The sequence below is a fragment of the Gorilla gorilla genome, chromosome 3 (genome assembly GCF_029281585.2).
Source record: "Gorilla gorilla gorilla isolate KB3781 chromosome 3, NHGRI_mGorGor1-v2.1_pri, whole genome shotgun sequence".
In the NCBI taxonomy this organism is placed as follows: domain Eukaryota; kingdom Metazoa; phylum Chordata; class Mammalia; order Primates; family Hominidae; genus Gorilla; species Gorilla gorilla.
In genome coordinates, this window is record NC_073227.2 from 95244223 (window position 1) to 95262784 (window position 18562).

The window sequence follows — 18562 nt, forward strand, 5'->3', positions numbered from 1 at the left end:
TAGAGGACAATGATCCTCAGATTCTAAGAACTACATCCCAACACTGTAAGTTTTAAAAGCTGCTATTTAGAAGACAGTTTAGGAGGCAGAAAAGGAGCTGAAAGGCAGACATCATAATTAATTAAAACCTTACATTGGTGCATTACTTAATTACTTACCAGTCCTTTCCTTTCAGCATGCTTGACAAAACAGACCATCTGCGGGGAGAATAGGTGGTAGAAGAGAAAACATGACTATTCCGCTATCAGAGACCTTTATTCAGAGAGGTCAGGTGCAGGAGACATTAAGCATTAAAATCCATGAGGTGTAAATAGGACCAAATTGCAACAGTCAATGGAAAGGTTGTATGAAATATATTAATAAAACAAATGTATATGTTTTTCCAGTATGCCTTCCTCCATATAATTTAGATACCTGGGTTCCCTGCACACAGCAGGCACTCTATACGTAGTTGTTGAATTGAACTTAAACAAATAAAAATCTAAAAGATATTTAAAAAATAAACTAAGCAACGCATAAAATAAATGGTATAATAGAATGCCATTCTAATGAATGTGTGCTAGCTTATGCCTCAAAGCACTGATAAAGGCAGGCCAGGTTTTCTAAAAACAAAGTGTGGGTCCCTGATTGTTGTTGAGTGCTGCTTCCTCTGCTTCTTCAGCCTCCGGGAGCCATTCAGCCTGATGCATGTCGTATCATGACTCATTTTGAAAACTGCCCCAGAAGTTTCTGGACTTTTTTTTAATAAGGTGGAAAAACACAATCATATTTATCTGGGTTTTTGTCTTTTTTTTTCCTGGATGCATCTGTGGGTGTGTGCAGCAGCTTGGCTTTCCTGGGCATCAGCTTGGAGAGTACCTCTGGGACACTGACGGGTCCAGCTGCCTCTTGCTTTGTTGAAGGATGTGGGAAGCACTCCATTCCTGACGCTCAGAGCTGATGCCATGAGGAGTAATCATCTTCCTCTGATAGCGGCTGCAAAGCACTTTTAGAAAATCATTAGCAGTTACAAGAGTTGAGAGCCTTTGGGCCCAGGTTCCAATTAGACAGAGGTTAACATAGTAGCCTCATATTGATTGAGCTCTTTGTGTTAGGCATTGTGATTAGCTCTTTACGTGGCCTATCATTTATTTATATTGCAAGTTATGGGAAACCTGATGAACCATGCCTTAGCTCACAAGGTATATAGTGTTTATTTAACAGGAAGTCTGGAGATAGGCATCCTAGGCCTGGCCTGGTGGATCAACAATATCATCAAGGAGAAAGTCTCCTTCTGCCTTTCACTCTCATCATTCTTAGTGGGTTTACTGACATCCTTGGCTTCACAGGATGGCTGCCACTGTGCTAGACACAGTTGTGTTAAGGACAGGAAGGAGGAGGAAAGAATAGTCACCAAGAGAGTTCCCTTTCTTATATATTGCTTTTATAAAGAGGCAAACACTTTTTCAGATGTCTCATAGCATATGTTCCATCAATCTCATTTCACAGAACTGGGGCACATAGACGCCCTTAGTTGCAAAGAAGGCTACAAAAGAGCCTTTAGCTTGGAAATGGATTGGAAGTGGCTGTTGGATTAGCCAAGCAATCGTATCTGCCTTAGATAGATTATTTATTTAATTCTTAAAATATCCCTTTGAATGGAGATATTGCTGTTATTTCATGTTAGTAGATGAGGAAGCAGAATGATTAATGAACTTGTCCAAGATCACAAAGCTAATAAGTGGTTTGACCTATAGTTTTAACCATTGCAGGTAGCTGTATGGCTTGGTGTTTAAGAGGGCAAGAGATAATTCCAGGTATACTACTACTTAGTCCAAGGTGTACTACTTTCTAACTGTGTATCTTGGGATGTTATTTAACCTCTTTGTGCCTCAATTTGCTCTTGTAAGATGGAGACATAATATTTCCCATAGGTTTATTGTAAAGATTAGGTGACTTATTACTCATAAAATACCCAGAATATGGCATGTAATAAGCATTAGAAAAGGGTTACTAAGAAGCCATGAAGCCAGCAGCTTTGTTTGTAATAACCCTGAACCAAAAACAGCCTTAAATGCTCATCATTTGTAGAATGGGAAAAAATTTAGATATATTCATACAACCAAGTACAATTTATCAATGATAAATGATGAGTTAGTAATACACATAACAACAGAGGTGAGTCTCACAGTGAGTGAAAGAATTGAGGCAAAAGAGAATATATTGCATAATTCCATTTATGTGAAGTTCAGATACAGAAAAACCTAATCTGTTGTGTTAAAAGTCATAATGTTCCATCACAATAAGCATTACCTTTGGAGAGTTAAGTGTTGAGAGGACATGAGGGGGTGTTCTGGGGTGCTGAAAAGGTTCTGTATCTTGATCTTGCTGGCGGTAGCACAGGTATACACATGTAAAAATTCATTGTTTTGTACAATTAAGACGTGTACATTTTACTGCATGCAAGTTGTATTTCATTTTTAATAGTAAATAGAAATAAATAAAAGAAACCATGAAGTATACCCATTCATGCTGACTGGCATCTTCGGTGAAAACCCTTAGAAGAAAATGGTGGCAGAGAGAAGAGAAAGAGGCACATCAATATTACAGATTATTTGCCTTCTCAGAAAGCCCCTGGTTTCCTCTCCCTCATCAGAGGAAACACCCTCTAAGTTTGAGCTGTTTTCCCAGTTGTGGAGATGTGTTTGCACTGGAGCCATCTCTGTCCCCTTCCCCGTTCCCTGGATGGTCAGCAATGAACTCTGGCAGTGAAGCCAACATGAATACAAAGCCTGGTTGCATTTCATGAATATTATTCTATAATCAGTCAAATTGCCTACTGATTCACCGAAAAGAAGGCCAGGATGCATTAGCCTGGGATGCCACTGAGAACTGTCCTTTCAAAGGCAAAGTGCCATGGAGCTGACCACTTACAGGGCTCCAGCTCTCTGGGGAACAAGGAGTCATGGATGGTGCAATTAGCTGAGGTAGAGACATCAGGAAAAGAAGTGGACAAGTGGCTACAAGAGCAGCCTCAGTCATTTGGGCAATTCTAAGCCTAGAAAAGATCCTCTGAAGTAAGAGGTTCCAAATCAAAACAAGGCAATATTTGGGCTTTGTAAAATTCTGATTTTTGCCAGGGGCTGCAGGGTTTGAGAAATGACTTGATAGCAGTTTGTGCTTATAGGAGGTGGGTAGAAGGGTATGCCACCCCTCGACTAGGCAACAGATGTCTGAATTTTACAAACACCCAAACTCAAAGACTTTTTATCTTTTTAGTCCCATGAGAATTTTTTTTTTTTTTAATTTCAGTGAATGATTGAGCAAACAAGAAAAGGATACAGGGAGTAAACTGGTCTCCCAGGCCAGTGTGTGTGACCTGCAGGCACAGGAGTGAGGATAGGAAGCAGTGAATCACCACCTTGGCTCTAGAGAATCAGAGTGTCTGTCTTTGTTTAAAGCTGGTCACTGGCAGAACATTCAAAGTGATGCCTGAGTTCTCTCCCTCCCTTCTGCTTGGAAACGCCTGAAAATTCTGCCAGAAAAGTGAGGCATAGAGAAGGGAGACTGCCACCAAAGCTGCCCGGGAAGCATGTCCAGGTCAGTCTCCATCTTGGCCTCTGGTGGACCCAGCCCCAGCTTTGGCCTACACTGCCCCAGCAGATCCCTTGTCCCATTAGTCTTGGGTCTGCAGAGGGTTACCCTGGGAGTGGGCTGCAGGGCCCAGGATGGAGCACAGGCGAAGCCATGGGTAAGTTACATATTTAGACATGCTTTGTGTGGGCCTTTGTGTGTACTCTTGCCCTGGGCCCCACAAATGTTGGGACTGGGTCTATGAAAGGAAAGAACCAGAGAACCTGATGTTGTCCTTCGGAAAATCTTCTTCCCACTCCCCACCACCCATGCCCATATCCACCTTCAACCACAAAGTGGTGGAAGAGAAGCTGCTTGCCCTCCTGCATTGTCTCTCTTTCTCTCCATGGCCCCACCCTGAGAAACCCCAATACAGGGCATTTGGGATTTCAGACATTCGTTGGTGTCCTTGCTCAGCTCGGCTTCCTTCTGGTGTGACCACTATAGTCCCTCCCAACCTAGAAGCAGTAAGTTTAAGGGACTGACAAAGACAGATGTTGCATCTAAGGAAAAAAAAAAAAGAAAAATGGCATATTTTTCTCCCAGGAAGTACAGCATTCTTCACAAATGTTATTCTTTCATTAGAATTCACAGCACCGTGGGGAGCCTGCTGATATGATTACAACTGATTTTATGGATGGAGAAATTGAGTCATTCACCAGGTCTGCAGGTTGTGATTCAGTGGCTAGAAAACAGAAGCTCTTTCCTCTTTTTGGATTGAATTATGTCTCATTTCCATAAGCAAAATACTCAGGAGAATATGGCTTTCCTACTTCAAGCAAGTATCTTCTTAGACACAGTTTGATGGTTTTGGGGCATACACATTCTGTTTTGACATATGATAGCTTTCAAATACCATATGGTTGGACCACACTCTAATTAGAAATGGTTTTGTAGATGTTAGATGAGCCTTCTGGAGCATTGGGTGCCGTCAGCAGAGCCCACCAAAGACAACATGGGAAACTGTGTAGGTGCGAAACTTTTGTAGGTCCCTAACAGTGGCTCAACCTAAAACACACTGAAACCTAGCTTTGAAATGTAAATAAATAATTATCGTTTTAACATTCTCTCTCTCTCTTAAATACCTGCTGAAATTCAATTCATTCAATGTGAAGATGTTAAAACTAGCCTGTGTTTGCCCCAGCTGATAGGTGGTCACCAAAAGCTGGTGACCTTGGTCTAGATCATGCATAAAGAAAGGAAATCCCTGCAGTCTCCAAAGTAAAAACAAGCAAACAAATATAACAAAAGTCTGTCTGGAGGCCCATCCACAATTTCGTGTTAACAGGTCATTTTCATGGAGCTTGCAGACAAATCACAGGGAGGATACATTTCTGCTATCATGACTCAGCATATAAGCTAGAGAACATTTCTGTTTTCAAAGGGTAGAAAATCCATGTTTCTACTCAATGAATATTTATTGAGCACTTTCTCTGTGCCAGGCACTAAGACACAAAGAACAAGTTTAGTTTTTATTATCAGGGCTCCTAGCCTGAAGGGGGACAAGCCTGGAGAAAGACTATGGCTCAACATAATGTGTGCTGTCATTAGAGTCTGTGTGAAGTGAGGTGGCTGCACACAGGAGGAAGTGTCTATCAAGTTGGAGAATATTTCATAGAGAAGGTAAGGCTCTGGATTTCTCAGAACTGGGATGGCAAGAGGGTAGACATGGAGAGCAGAGTCAGGGTAGAAAGAGCAGCAGTGCAAAGGCAGGGAGGCAGATGGCCATGGGATACTTCAGGAGCTTACAGGGATTCAGACTGACAAGACTGCACTGCTCATGAGGGGTAAACTGGAGAGACTGTGAAAGGTGGCATGTCTTGTGCCAAGGAGCTCAGGTTTTATCCCAAAGACAGTAGGAATCCTGTGATCAGATTAAAGGGAAGGGGAAGGGTTCATACAGTCTAATAACTTTTAAAAAGTCACTTAGTTGCCCACACTAGGGAATGTACTAGAAAAGATAGAAGCAAACTGGTTACCAACTGCCTCCAAGGAGACATGGAGCCCAAACTTCAAAAACACCTTTGCATTTCCCAATTCAATACTATAGAATCATTAAAAAGCTGGTGGTTAAAAGTTAAACAGTGTTGCATTCAAGCTTCAGCTGTACCGTGTACTAGCAGTGTGACCTTAGGGAAATTACTGAACTTTTCTGAGCTTCCGTCTTATCATCTGTGAAACTGAGATAACAATGGTGCCTACCTCACAGAGGTTATATTTCAATTAAATAAGATGATGTATGTAAAGTGCTCAGTACACTTGTTAATATATGTGTTAAACAGTCCCACTGGCCTTTTCAGCAGTTCACGATGGTGGCTGTAACAGGTGGAGAAACTGGTAGCAATTACTCAGCACACAGACCTTCAGCAGCTGTGTGGCCTCTGCCAGGCGACCACAGGCAATGCTCCCGGCTGACTTGGCAGCAGCAGGAAAGGGCTTGACTGCATTTTGATCAAGTTTCACCAAGTTTGCCAAAGCTTTGCCACATGTTTTCTCACGTGCTTGACAAGCTGAGAGCAGGGAAAGACATGGCCAGGGACAGAAAAAAAGAATAGGTGAGCAACACAGAAAATCAGGCTGTCTGCAACTCTGCCACTGGCCCAGGTTGTTGCTCATGGAATCCAGGAAAAGGTGACAGAGTTCAGGGCACTCACTGCCCATATTCCTGACACCCAGTCAGGTCAGGAGGCACAGAAGGCAGACTCTCTACGCTACAATGCCTCTACCTCCTCTCAGCACCGTAAGAACTCACCTGCATGTCCCAACAATCAGCCCCCCACATCCCTCCTAGCAGGTCTAGAAACTGAGGACCAAGCCAAACACTAGCTCTTTTAAATATCAAATAGATGTAAACTATAATAGTGGTCTCCCCATAGAGGACAATACACGTGGAAACAAATAGTTTTCTATCCAACCAAGAATCTGGTTTTCTTCAGAGAAACAATCCATCAGCTATTCTTGCAGCAAAAAAGCTTGAACCTGACCAAACTTCAGGAACCACTGCTATCTGTAAACTTACAAGGAGGAATTCCAGATTGAACTGGTCATCAGGCTTTTAGGCTGCACACGTGGGCTAAGTCTAAGAGATGCCCTTCCCTGAATCTGTCCCTTTCATGTCTGTGGGCCTGTCACTGCCCCAGCAGGACACACCATCTCTGGCAATGTCACTGTGTTTTGAAACAATGCTCATTCACCTCTAACTGAGAAAGTAATGGGTTCAGTTTCTTCATCATATCTTCTCAAGGAAATACTAATACTAATTCTTTTCTTCAAAGAAAAGTGGCTGTGTTTTGGGTGGGAAGGTGTATGGAGGCATGACTTTTAAAATTTTTTTTATTATACTTTAAGTTCTAGGGTACATGTGCACAACTTGCAGTTTTGTTACGTATGTATACATGTGCCATGTTGGTGTGCTGCACCCATTAACTCATCATTTACATTAGGTATATCTCCTAATGCTATCCGTCCCCCCTCCCCGCACCCCACGACAGGCCCCGGTGTGTGATGTTCCCCATCCCGTGTCCAAGTGTTCTCTTTGTTCAGTTCCCACCTATGAGTGAGAACATGTGGAGTTTGGTTTTCTTTCTTCGTGATAGTTTGCTGAGAATGATGGTTTCCAGCTTCATTCATGTCCCTACAAAGGACATGAACTCATCCTTTTTTATGGCTGCATAGTATTCCATGGTGTATCTGTGCCACATTTTCTTAATCCAGTCTATCATTGATGGACATTTGGGTTGGTTCCAAGTCTTTGCTATTGTGAATAGTGCCGCAATAAATATACGTGTTCATGTGTCTTTATAGCAGCATGATTTATAATCCTTTGGGTACATACCCAGTAATGGGATGGCTGGGTCAAATAGTATTTCTAGTTCTAGATCCTTGAGGAATCGCCACACTGTCTTCCACAATGGTTGAACTTAAATGTTAGACCTAAAACCATAAAAACCCTAGAAGAAAACCTAGGCAATACCATTCAGGACATAGGCAGGGGCAAGAACTTCATGACTAAAACACCAAAAGCAATGGCAACAAAAGCCAAAATTGACAAATGGGATCTAATTAAGCTAAAGAGCTTCTGCACAACAAAAGAAACTACCATCAGAGTGAACAGGCAACCTACATAATGGGAGAAAATTTTTGCAATCCGCCCATCTGACAAAGGGCTAATATCCAGAATCTACAAAGAACTTAAACAAATTTACAAGAAAAAATCAAGCAACCCCATCAAAAAGTGGGCGAAGGATATTAACAGACACTTCTCAAAAGAAGACATTTATGCAGCCAACAGACACAGGAAAAAATGCTCATCATCACTGGGCATCAGAGAAATGCAAATCAAAACCACAATGAGATACCATCTCACACCAGTTAGAATGGCGATCATTAAAAAGTCAGGAAACAACAGGTGCTGGAGAGGATGTGGAGAAATAGGAACACTTTTACACTGTTAGTGGGACTGTAGACATTTTTTTAACTTCTTCAGCTGCCCAGTCTCACATGGGCTCCTCATTGCATTCTCTGTAGTAGTGGTTGCTAAAGTAAGTTCCACCAGCCTTTTTGAGGTTGGGACACAGGGTATCAGTGGGGGTCACAGGGCAGGAGTTCTAGTTCTGACTCTGTTGCTGCACAGTTCTTTCCAGGTAGACACTGTCCAATTCTTCCTCTTAGTGTAAGGTCAGTTACACCACTTCCTCTCTCTGTGTCTGCTCCCTCATTTATCAAATTAAGGGTTAAACTCACTCATTAGTTAGGCCCTCCCTAGCTCTAAAATTTCCTTGAAATCCTGAGAAAGGGTACATTCTTACTGGTTTGACTTATGCAGTTTGGTATCCTGCAGAGACACGAGTTCTACACTGATTCTGAATGTTGAAGCTTTAGCCCCCAGTGCGATGGTATTTGAGGATGGGGCCTCTAGGTGGTAATTAAAGTTAGATGAGATCATGTGGGTGGGGCCCTTATGATGGAATTAGTGCCCTTATAAGAAGGGACATTAAAGAACTTACTCTCTGTCTTCACTCGCATGCCATGTGAGGAAAGGTCACGTGAGGACACAGATAGAAGGCGATCATCTTCAAGCCAGGGGGTGGGCCCTCACCAGAAACTGAATCAGACAGCACTTTGATCTTGAGCTTCCCAGCCTTTACAACTGCGAAAATTAAATTTCTGTTGTTTAAGCCACCCAATCTGTGGTATTTAGTTACAGCAGTCCTAGTCGACTAAGACAGCAAGCATTCTCTAGGATCATCATGGTGCCTTAGCCTTGGCTATCTTTGTATTGGAAATAGACCTGCCCCAGGAGTCAGTGCATTATGGAATGTACCATCAAATAAGGCAAAGCAGAGGCTTCTAAAGCCTCGTTCAAATGAAGATAACCAACATTGTCATACAATTTCATGCATTGTTAGTTTGATAGGAACAGAAATTGCCTGAACTTGGCTGTAAAGTTATTTAAATAAGTACTCAGTAGATAGCTATGGGAAATGAATGACCACTTCCAGTCCTCTTTGGAAGCAGGCAGGGTAGGAATTGTAAAAGTGTATTAGTAAGATTAAACAAGAAAATGGATATTTCCAGCAACAAAACCAATTCTCAGAGCTTGTCATTTTCAGCACTGTAATGATTTCTGTGGTACAGCTTTTAGCTCCACTGGAAACGACAATGCAAGTGTCATTCTGAACATCAGATATCTTAAGTGGTATCTTGTGCATTCTTATTCTTTCAGGACGAATTCAAATGTCATCTCTTCTGTGACTTTTCTAAATGTCATTCGAAAATGACATTTGTATATTTTTACATTCCATGGTATCAGTACAGAATTTATTAATCTTTCCTCAGAGTTTCCATTACAACTTGGTTTTACTTTTATATAACACTTATCATCTCATATTACAGGAAGCTGAGTATGAGCTCTCTGAGGGAAAAGCTCAATAAATTCTTGAATGAATGAATGAATGAATTGGTTCTCCTTTGTAGATGACTGATTTCTCATTTATCTCAGGCTTGGTAAGACTCTTTGACTCGACTAACAGACTGAGGCTCTCTCTACCTCCATCTGCCTATCTATTACATGATGCTATGAATGGTAAATGGTGTCATTTTTTTTTTTTGCCCTTGGAATCTTCAATCAGCCATGACAGCTGCCAGAATGCAAAGCCAGTAAGCTCCAAAGGTCATAGATAGGATCCCATGTTTTAATAATATTTGTCCCAACTGTTGTTTTGCCCATATTTCAAAGATTTCTTGATCTGTATTCATCCTAAAACTGTTGACAGTTCACAGCTGCCAAAAGACCACTGTAACAGCATGGAATAGCATGTGGCCTAAGTTGGGAGGTCTGTCCTCCTCTTTACCAGGAAATTAACTCTCCTGAAGCTTATGGCCTTGATGAACTCCTTTTAAACAAAATAAAGCCAATTATTTTGATGACAATCCAAATGTTAAATTCAGAATAAACTCTATAGCACAGCCTTCCATCAGCTCCTGAGTCAGCCAAGTGGCAAATGATGATGTAAGCAGATTTTAGCCTAGTACCTGAATGTTTCCCTTTTGGTCTTTTCTCCCTTCCTCTGACTGGCATCTAGGCCATGTTCTGTTCCTTTTGAATATTGATTATGGTTGGCCTTTACCTATTTGACACCTTCAAGGAAATATCCTCAGGGTACATAGAGTTAAATAGTTGAAGACCTAACTAGACATCAGTCATAGGCATATGTTATGTTGGAATTAAAATGAGTGAAGCTGATCTTTAAGCAAGAATCTTGCCCTCAAATAATACCAGGTAGGTAGCCCTCCCTGAGGAAGCCATGATGGATGTGGCCATAACTAAAGTGACATGTGGAAAAGAGTGGAGAGATGTTGGAGTATTCATGAATAAGGTTCTTGGGTTAATTCATTTTTCTACTCTTTCTTCATTTCTCCCGCAAGTCCTTATTAAGCACTTACCTAATGCTGTCCTAATGCTGTCCTAGGCTCAGGGGAAACAGCAATGAGTAAGACCAGGTCACTGTGCCCTCATTGAGCTTTTATTCCAGTAGAAGAGAGACACAATAAATAAGTGAATAAATAAATATGTAATTTCAGGAAAACACTTCTCTTATTGTGAAAGACGAAAATGAGCAAAGGGTATGGCATTTCCTCAAAAAATTAAGGAAAAAATTACCATATGATTCATTAATTCCACTTCTGGGAATATGCCCAAAAGAACTGACAGCAAGGACTCAAACAGATATTTGTTCACCCACGTTCATGGCAACAATACTCACAGTAGCCCAAAGATGGAAACAGCCCAAGTATCTATCAGTGTATGAACGGATAAAAAAAATGTGATACATACATACAGTGGAATATTATTCAGCCTTAAAAAGGAAGTAAATTCTGCCACATGCTATCACATGGATGAAACTTGAAGTCGTTTTGCTAAGTGAAATAAGCCAGTCATAAAAGGACAAATATTGTATGATTCTACTTATGTGAGGTACTTAGAGCAATCCAATTCATAGAGACAGTAGAGTGTAGAATGGTTGGTTGTTTTTATGCCATTCCCATGGGGAAAAGGGAGTTGTTTAATAGGCACAGAGTTTGAGTTTGGGAAAATGAAAAAGTTCTGCAGATGAATAATGATGGTTGCACAATATGTATATATAGTTACTGCCATTGAACTGTACACTTAAAATTGGTTGTAATAGTAAAGTGTTAGCATACTTTACCACAATAAAAAATTAAAAAAATTTTTTTTAAATAGACAACAGGCTAGAGTAGAAAAGAATTAGTTAAGACTTGTCTGGGAAGACTCCTTTGAGGAAGAGGTGACATATGATTAAAGACCAATCAAAGTGATGACGAGAACATGAGATTACATAGGGAAGCAATTCTGGATTTTGTTCTAAGTACAACAGAACACCTTTGGAGGGTTTTGATCAGTGAAAGGACATGAGCTGATTTACTGCTATAAAAGATCATGCTGGCTGCTAAGTGGAAAGCACATTAAAAAGGAGGAAACCAGGGGGCTAGAAGACTAATTAAGAGACTATTACAGTTGTGTTTGCATTGCTATAAAGGAATACCTGAGGCCGGGTAATTTATAAAGAAAAGAGGTTTGATTGGCTCATGGTTCTGCAGGCTGTACAAGCACAGCACCAGCATCTACTCAGCTTCTGGTGATGCCCTCAGGGAGCTTTACTTATGGTGGAAGGGGAAGTGGGAGCAGGCACATCTCATGGTGAGAGTGGGAGCAAGAGAGTGTAGGTGGGAGGTGCCACATGTTTTAAACAGCCAGATCCTGAGAGAACTCACTCACTACCATGAGGACAGCACCAAACCATGAGGGATCAGTCCCTATGACCAAAACATCCCCCACCAGGCCCCACTTCCAACACTGGCATTTACATCTCAACCTGAGATTTGGAGGGCACATCCAAACTAATCAGCAATCATCTAGGCTAGTGAGTATAATGGCTCAGGGGATGTTGAAATAATAGGGGAGATAGTGACAAGTGGTTGAATCAGGATTATATTTGCAAGGTAGACTCATCCTGACTCACTAATGGATTTGATGTGGGATGTGAGGGAAAGAAATACATGAAGGCTGACATCTTGGTTTTTAACTGCACAACCGGGTGAATGGGGGTCCCATCTACTGAGATGCAAATGACTGGGGGAAATACTAGTCAGGGAATGACAAGGGGGTATGGGGAGGCAATCAAGAGATGTGTTACCTAAAAGTGAAACCATGAACCCCATGTCCAGGAGAGTACTGGCACATAAAAGCCCTTAAATAATCATTGAATGAGTCAATGAATGAAACCAAATGAGTAAGTGCAGGGAAGGAGAAAGGAAGAATGGAAACTAGCTGTAAATTTTACAACATATGAAGGAGTGCATTTGGCAAGTGATATGATGGTAAGGACCTCAGGGTGGAATTTCAGACGACAGGGTTCCAGTCTCAGAAAATATTTCCAAACCTCAGATTTCTCTTTCTAGCTTTTATTCTGGGACCTCTCCCTTTTTCTTTCTCTGCAGGAAATGTGTTCACATATTTATTCATCCCAGCCAGCAGGTCCATATCCCTTATATCCCTATGCATAAGTGCAGAATGGATAGCCCTCAAGACATGGAACAGCCAATCAGTGAGCTCCTCAGCTGTGGGATGGAACGAGACTGAAGCCTCCTCCTGCCAGTGACCACACTCATCACCAACCACTCCTTCCCCACTCCCAATGTCCACACTCCCATCGTTCCTACAGGAGCTGTGGAGTTGGCTGCTCGGCAGTCCAGACAAGTTCCCATAAATCAATTCTCCAGGGGGTCTTACTCTCTAAGGACATGATTTTAAGCAAGTTAGGGACAAGATTAGTTCATACCATGCATTGGCTAGTCTTGAGTTGACAGTCCTACTAATTGTTCTTACTGAGTTTTGGGTGAGTTCCTACTGAGATTTGTAGAGCAATTGGTGGGAAGAAAATCCATTAAGAGTTGCCTTCACAACTGGGGAGGGCACAATGCAAAATGAGAAATACCTGTGAAAATGCTGTAAAACAGCTGTGGGTAAAATCCTTGCCTCTCTTTCACATATTACCGTGTTTTCACATATTAACCACTTTTGTACTGGCTTTTCCACAGGATGGAGGGTACAGAGTCTGCCTACATCAGCTCCTTTGTCTGTTTCTCTTCCGACAAACATTATGCCACCGACCACCATCTGGACTAGCTCTCCACAAAACACTGATGCAGACACTGCCTCCCCATCCAACGGCACTCACAACAACTCGGTGCTCCCAGTTACAGCATCAGCCCCAACATCTCTGCTTCCTAAGAACATTTCCGTAGAGTCCAGAGAAGAGGAGATCACCAGCCCAGGTTCGAATTGGGAAGGCACAAACACAGACCCCTCACCTCCTGGGTTCTCGTCAACAAGCGGTGGAGTCCACTTAACAACCACGTTGGAGGAACACAGCTCGGGCACTCCTGAAGCGGGCATGGCAGCTACACTGTCGCAGTCCACTGCTGAGCCTCCCACACTCATCTCCCCTCAAGCTCCAGCCTCATCACCCTCATCCCTATCAACCTCACCACCTGAGGTCTTTTCTGCCTCCGTTACTACCAACCATAGCTCCACTGTGACCAGCACCCAACCCACTGGAGCTCCAACTGCACAAGAGTCCCCAACAGAGGAGTCCAGCTCTGACCACACACCCACTTCACATGCCACAGCTGAGCCAGTGCCCCAGGAGAAAACACCCCCAACAACTGTGTCAGGCAAAGTGATGTGTGAGCTCATAGACATGGAGACCACCACCACCTTTCCCAGGGTGATCATGCAGGAAGTAGAACATGCATTAAGTTCAGGTGAGTCTGTATCCAGTCCACTAGTTTTCTTTACTACATCCTCACATTAAGAATGCAGTTCAGTGAACCAAACACAATGGAAAATTTGAATTTTGGAGTGTAACACCTAAGTTGAATTATAATTCACAAGAATTTCCACGAGTGCAAACTTTATTTTTAGTCACTTAACAATTTTCATGATTCACTGTGGCCAATTGCACCTTTATGACCTGTTTTTACAAGTCATAATGATGCTACAGGGAATGTAAGCACATGAGACCAGACAGCAAAGGGATTAACAGCATGGCTTTGGCCAAGCTTCCTAGGTTTCAACTCTGGCTCCTGACCTTAGACAAGTTACTTCACCTCTTTGTGCCTTTATTTTTCCACGTCTGTAAAATGGGATAAAACAGTTGCTACTGCACACAGTTCTTGTGGAGATTAACCGAAATGACATAAAGCACTTAGAACAGTTCCTGGCAGGGAGTAAATGCTCAGGAAATGTCATTTGTTATTATTATTCTGCTCAGTGTTTTAAAGTAGTGTCTCCCTTTTGGAAACCAGTCAAAGTAGAGTAGGAGTGGAGAAAACTTACTTATTCTTTATAGTCACTGATGTATTTCAAGGGAAAGACAATAAATTTTATAAGATGTCACATCTGTTTTTATTTTCTCAATAATTATATGAAGTTAGTATTATTTTTATCTTTGTTTTGTAATCTTGGAAATTATGGTGGAGAGAAATCAAGGGCCCTTTCTGAGGTCACCTGCATCTGACATTGATGTGAAGACTGTACAATTTAAGGTACTGGGCAGGAAGAGGCTTTCATGGGAGCATTTCTCCACTTAGCTGAGAAAGAGTGAGATGAGCTCATTTTAGATAAGCCAGAAGTTAGAGGGGGAAATGGAGCTGCAGCCCCTCCCCTGGGTGGTCATGTGAGAGGTGAAGACTGAGAAGGTCATTTCCAGACAGAACCCTGCATGGTCAGTTGGGGTCAAAGGAATGGCCATCACTGAGGAGAGAATCACAACTTTTAACAAACTATTGATATACATCCATCATGAATGGAAACTGCTTGACAGTGGAGGTAGGGAGAGATAGAACTAAGATTAATGAAGACGTGATTCCTCATGGAAGAGCTCACAATTTAGTAAGGGAAGAAGTCCCAGAGAATTGCACATTTTTATTTCAAAGGCCCAGTATATCATTGAGGATATCGACAAGAAAAAGATAGACACTGAGACTGGGATAAAGGAACTAATGACAAAGTTCTGGCTGGGGAAATGGGAGAACCACAGGGGGTCACAATAACAGGGCTGTTACAGGCCAGACCTAGGAGGAAAGGAGGGAGTAGTAACCAGAACCCAGAAGGAGAGGCCCAGTACAGTTGACCATGCCATCAGGAGCAGTGACTCTTGGCTGAGGGACACAGCGATCTCAAGGTTAACCTCCCTGGAGTGAAGGGAATGACTATTCTGCCCTCCCTCTCCCTGCTCCTCTGATATGCAGCCAGAAGCCAAGAACAAGGGGACCCACTGGTGTGGTCCATGCAGGTTGGCGTCCTAGAGGGCTGGTCAGAGAACCACACAGAGAAGGGTGGAAAGTGGATCTGCAGAGGTGAAGGGAGGAAATCTATTGACTCCTCTGTGCAGCCCATCACCCCATTAGCACCTTTTTTTATACCTCCAGGCCAGCACTTAAAACATTGAGCTTGAATGTGTATCTTCAGTCTGTCTCTATCCAAACCCCTGCACCCCGGGTTCCCAGCATGAAGGTAACATCTCTGACATTGGTTCCTGGAGCAGAGTTGGTGTTGACTTTGATGCGATATCTTAAGAACCATCTTAAACAAAGGGATCATCAAGATACAGTGACCACATCTTTTTTCTTTCCTATTTCGGGCCCTCACCACCACTTGTCTGTACAACTTTTTCAGTTTTTAACCAGCCACTCTCTCTTCACTTTCTGTCCCCTTCAGGATACTTTAGACCTAGCAGACTGATATTCCTGACCACAAAATCTAAGCTTAGCATACATGAATCTCTAAACTGACACATCTACTCCTTCCTACAAGTACCTTAGTTTTACGGGCTGGGTTATTCAAGACAGTTCTGTTCTAATATCTTGGCTTGATTTTAGGCTCTATGTCTTGATTTCCTCAACTCTAGGCCAGCAGGGTCAAGAGGCCCCAGATTGGTGGCAGTTGGCTCATAAACCTTGAAGTTCGCGGGAATATTGCATACAGCAGAAACTCAGAATAAATGACAGAATGCTTAAATGACTGGGGAAGAGAGGTGTGGCCGGTTAGAGGGACATCACTGACCAGTACACATGTCACAGACCAGAGAGTATGTATCCTTATGACCTACTAAATCAAAAAATATTTAGATTGCATCTACCAAGACCCTCTTCTTCATGAAAACAAGTACGAGACCTATCCTTTGAGATTTTATAGTTTAAGTAGAGAGAAAGGACACAGGACAAGTAACTCTTAATATCAGTACTTAGTTTCTAATATGAGAATGAACCTGGTAGGCAGAAGGATCTTTGGGATGATGTGTTAGAACCTGCTCACTTCAAAGGTGAAGAAACTATGTCCCAGAAGTTTGAAGTGCCTCACCCAAGATCACATGGCCCAGTGGCAGCATTGGGCCCTGCGCCCAGGGCCCAGAGCTCTAAGCCAAGTCAAGTCCTCTCTCACCACTCTGAATTGCTGCACTGCTCCTTTATTAGCTAGCAGACCAAGCAACACTCTGTGGGTTTGCGCTTCAGGTTACTATTTTGGGATGCTCTTATTTAGAGATTCTTTATGCTGCCTTTAGTAGTGACAGTAATAACACCACATTTTGCATAGCATTTTGTCTTCTTCTGTATGGGTTCACGTAGTATCTTTCTATTAATCCAAGGATTCCCTCACTCAACAAATATCTAAACACAGTCACCAATGAATAATTCTGAAACAAGGTGAATATTATGGGAGTTAAATTTGACTATAGAAGTTAAGAAAGGGCTCCATGATGGAGACAGCAGGGAGCTGAGTTGCAGGAAATAAAGGAAATTTGAGCCTAAAGAGAGATGAAGGGGATTTGGGCAAAGGGAGTTTCAGGTGCTCATTTACAAAGGCAAGGAACCAAGAGCATGATCATTAAGGGTGGACACACTTCCATTCAGAATCCACGCAGAAGTTGTAAGCACTTAAACTGCTCTTGTTGAATAATCCAGTGCCCTCCACATTGCCATATCTAAGGGTAAATTCTTAAACCTTTTTTTTGTTTGTTTATCATTTCAACTTTTATTTTAGATCAGTGGGTACATGCACAGGTTTGTTACATGGGTATATTGCGTGATGCTGAGGTTTGGGGTACAATTGATCCCATCACCCAGGTAGTGATCACAGTACCCAGTAGGTAGTTTTTCAGCCCTTCCCCCATTCTGCCTCCCTGCTCTTGTATTCTCTGGTGCTTAGACCTGGTTTGACCTGACCTGCCAGCAGCGTCTGACTCAGATGATCACTGCCCTCATCGTTAAAGCACTGGCTCTGCCCGACGTTCAGAGTGTGCATTTTCACTACCTTCTGTCTCTGCTGTCTCACTTCACTTCCTCATTTTCCTTCATTATCCAGGTCGAGCACCTCAGGCCTCCTTTCTCCCTGATCTCTCCACTGTCACTCCTGCGTGGATGACTCTTGACTTTCAGTGTCACCTGTGTGCTGATAACACTGAGATGTAAAATTCTCCCCATTTTGCTTCACTGAACTATAGACATGTATAGCCAGCTGTCAGCCAATTCATCGTCTCCACTGGGTGGCTCATAGGCATCTCACACTTAATATGTCTAAGGCAAATTATTGATTTCCTCAACTCTCAGCCTGTGCCCCTTGATCATTTCCTGTCTTCTTTCAATTCTTCAGGCCAAAACCCTTAAAGTAATCCTAGACTCCTTTCTTTCTCACATACTGTATATCCAGTCCATGAGATCTGGGCTGATCGCCTCCCGTCTCTCTGTCATCTTTCAAACGTGTCACTTTAATATTCCTGCAACTGATCTCACTATTCACTGCACCCTTGTCGGGCAGATCTTTTCAAAACTCAGAACAGACTCCACTATTCGTCCGCTCTCACATTTCAATCACTCCCCGCTCTGAATCGGAGAAAAAGCCAAAGTCTCTACCATGCCTACAAAGCTCAGCAGGTCATAGGACCTCTACCCTCACCTCGTCCACTCTCACCCTCAGACACACTGGCAGTCTTACTGCTTCTTGAACACACCGGAGATACTCCTGTCTCAGGGATTTTGCACTTACCATCCCCCCTATCTAGAACATTCTCCCTCCAGATCTTCAATGGCTCCCTCCTTTTCATCAGTCGGGATTCTGTTTACCTCTCACCTCCTCAGCAAGCCTTTACTCACTCCCCCATCTGAAATAGTAACCCCCATCACTACTGATCCCTTTCCCTACTTAATTTTTCTTTTTATCGCTTAACCATTTTCTGACATCATCTGATTTATTTGATAAGTTAGTGTCTGTTTTCTGCCACTAGACAGAGTCAGTGTCTGTTTTCATGCCACCATGAAAGCAAGGACCTTGTTTGCAAATAGGAAGATATGGGCTACACCCCGAACC

At 42.5% G+C, this 18562-nt stretch overlaps 1 protein-coding gene across 4 annotated transcripts in view; it reads left to right on the forward strand.

The window, feature by feature from the left end:
* Window positions 1-18562, forward strand: part of PARM1 (prostate androgen-regulated mucin-like protein 1) — a 169216-nt gene that overhangs the window by 118654 nt on the left and 32000 nt on the right. For all 4 annotated transcript variants that reach the window (XM_055384496.2, XM_019025783.4, XM_055384497.2 and 1 more), the window contains one exon: window positions 13234-13959. In XM_055384496.2, the coding sequence (XP_055240471.2) occupies window positions 13234-13959 (726 nt within the window). The remainder of the gene's footprint in view (window positions 1-13233; window positions 13960-18562) is intronic.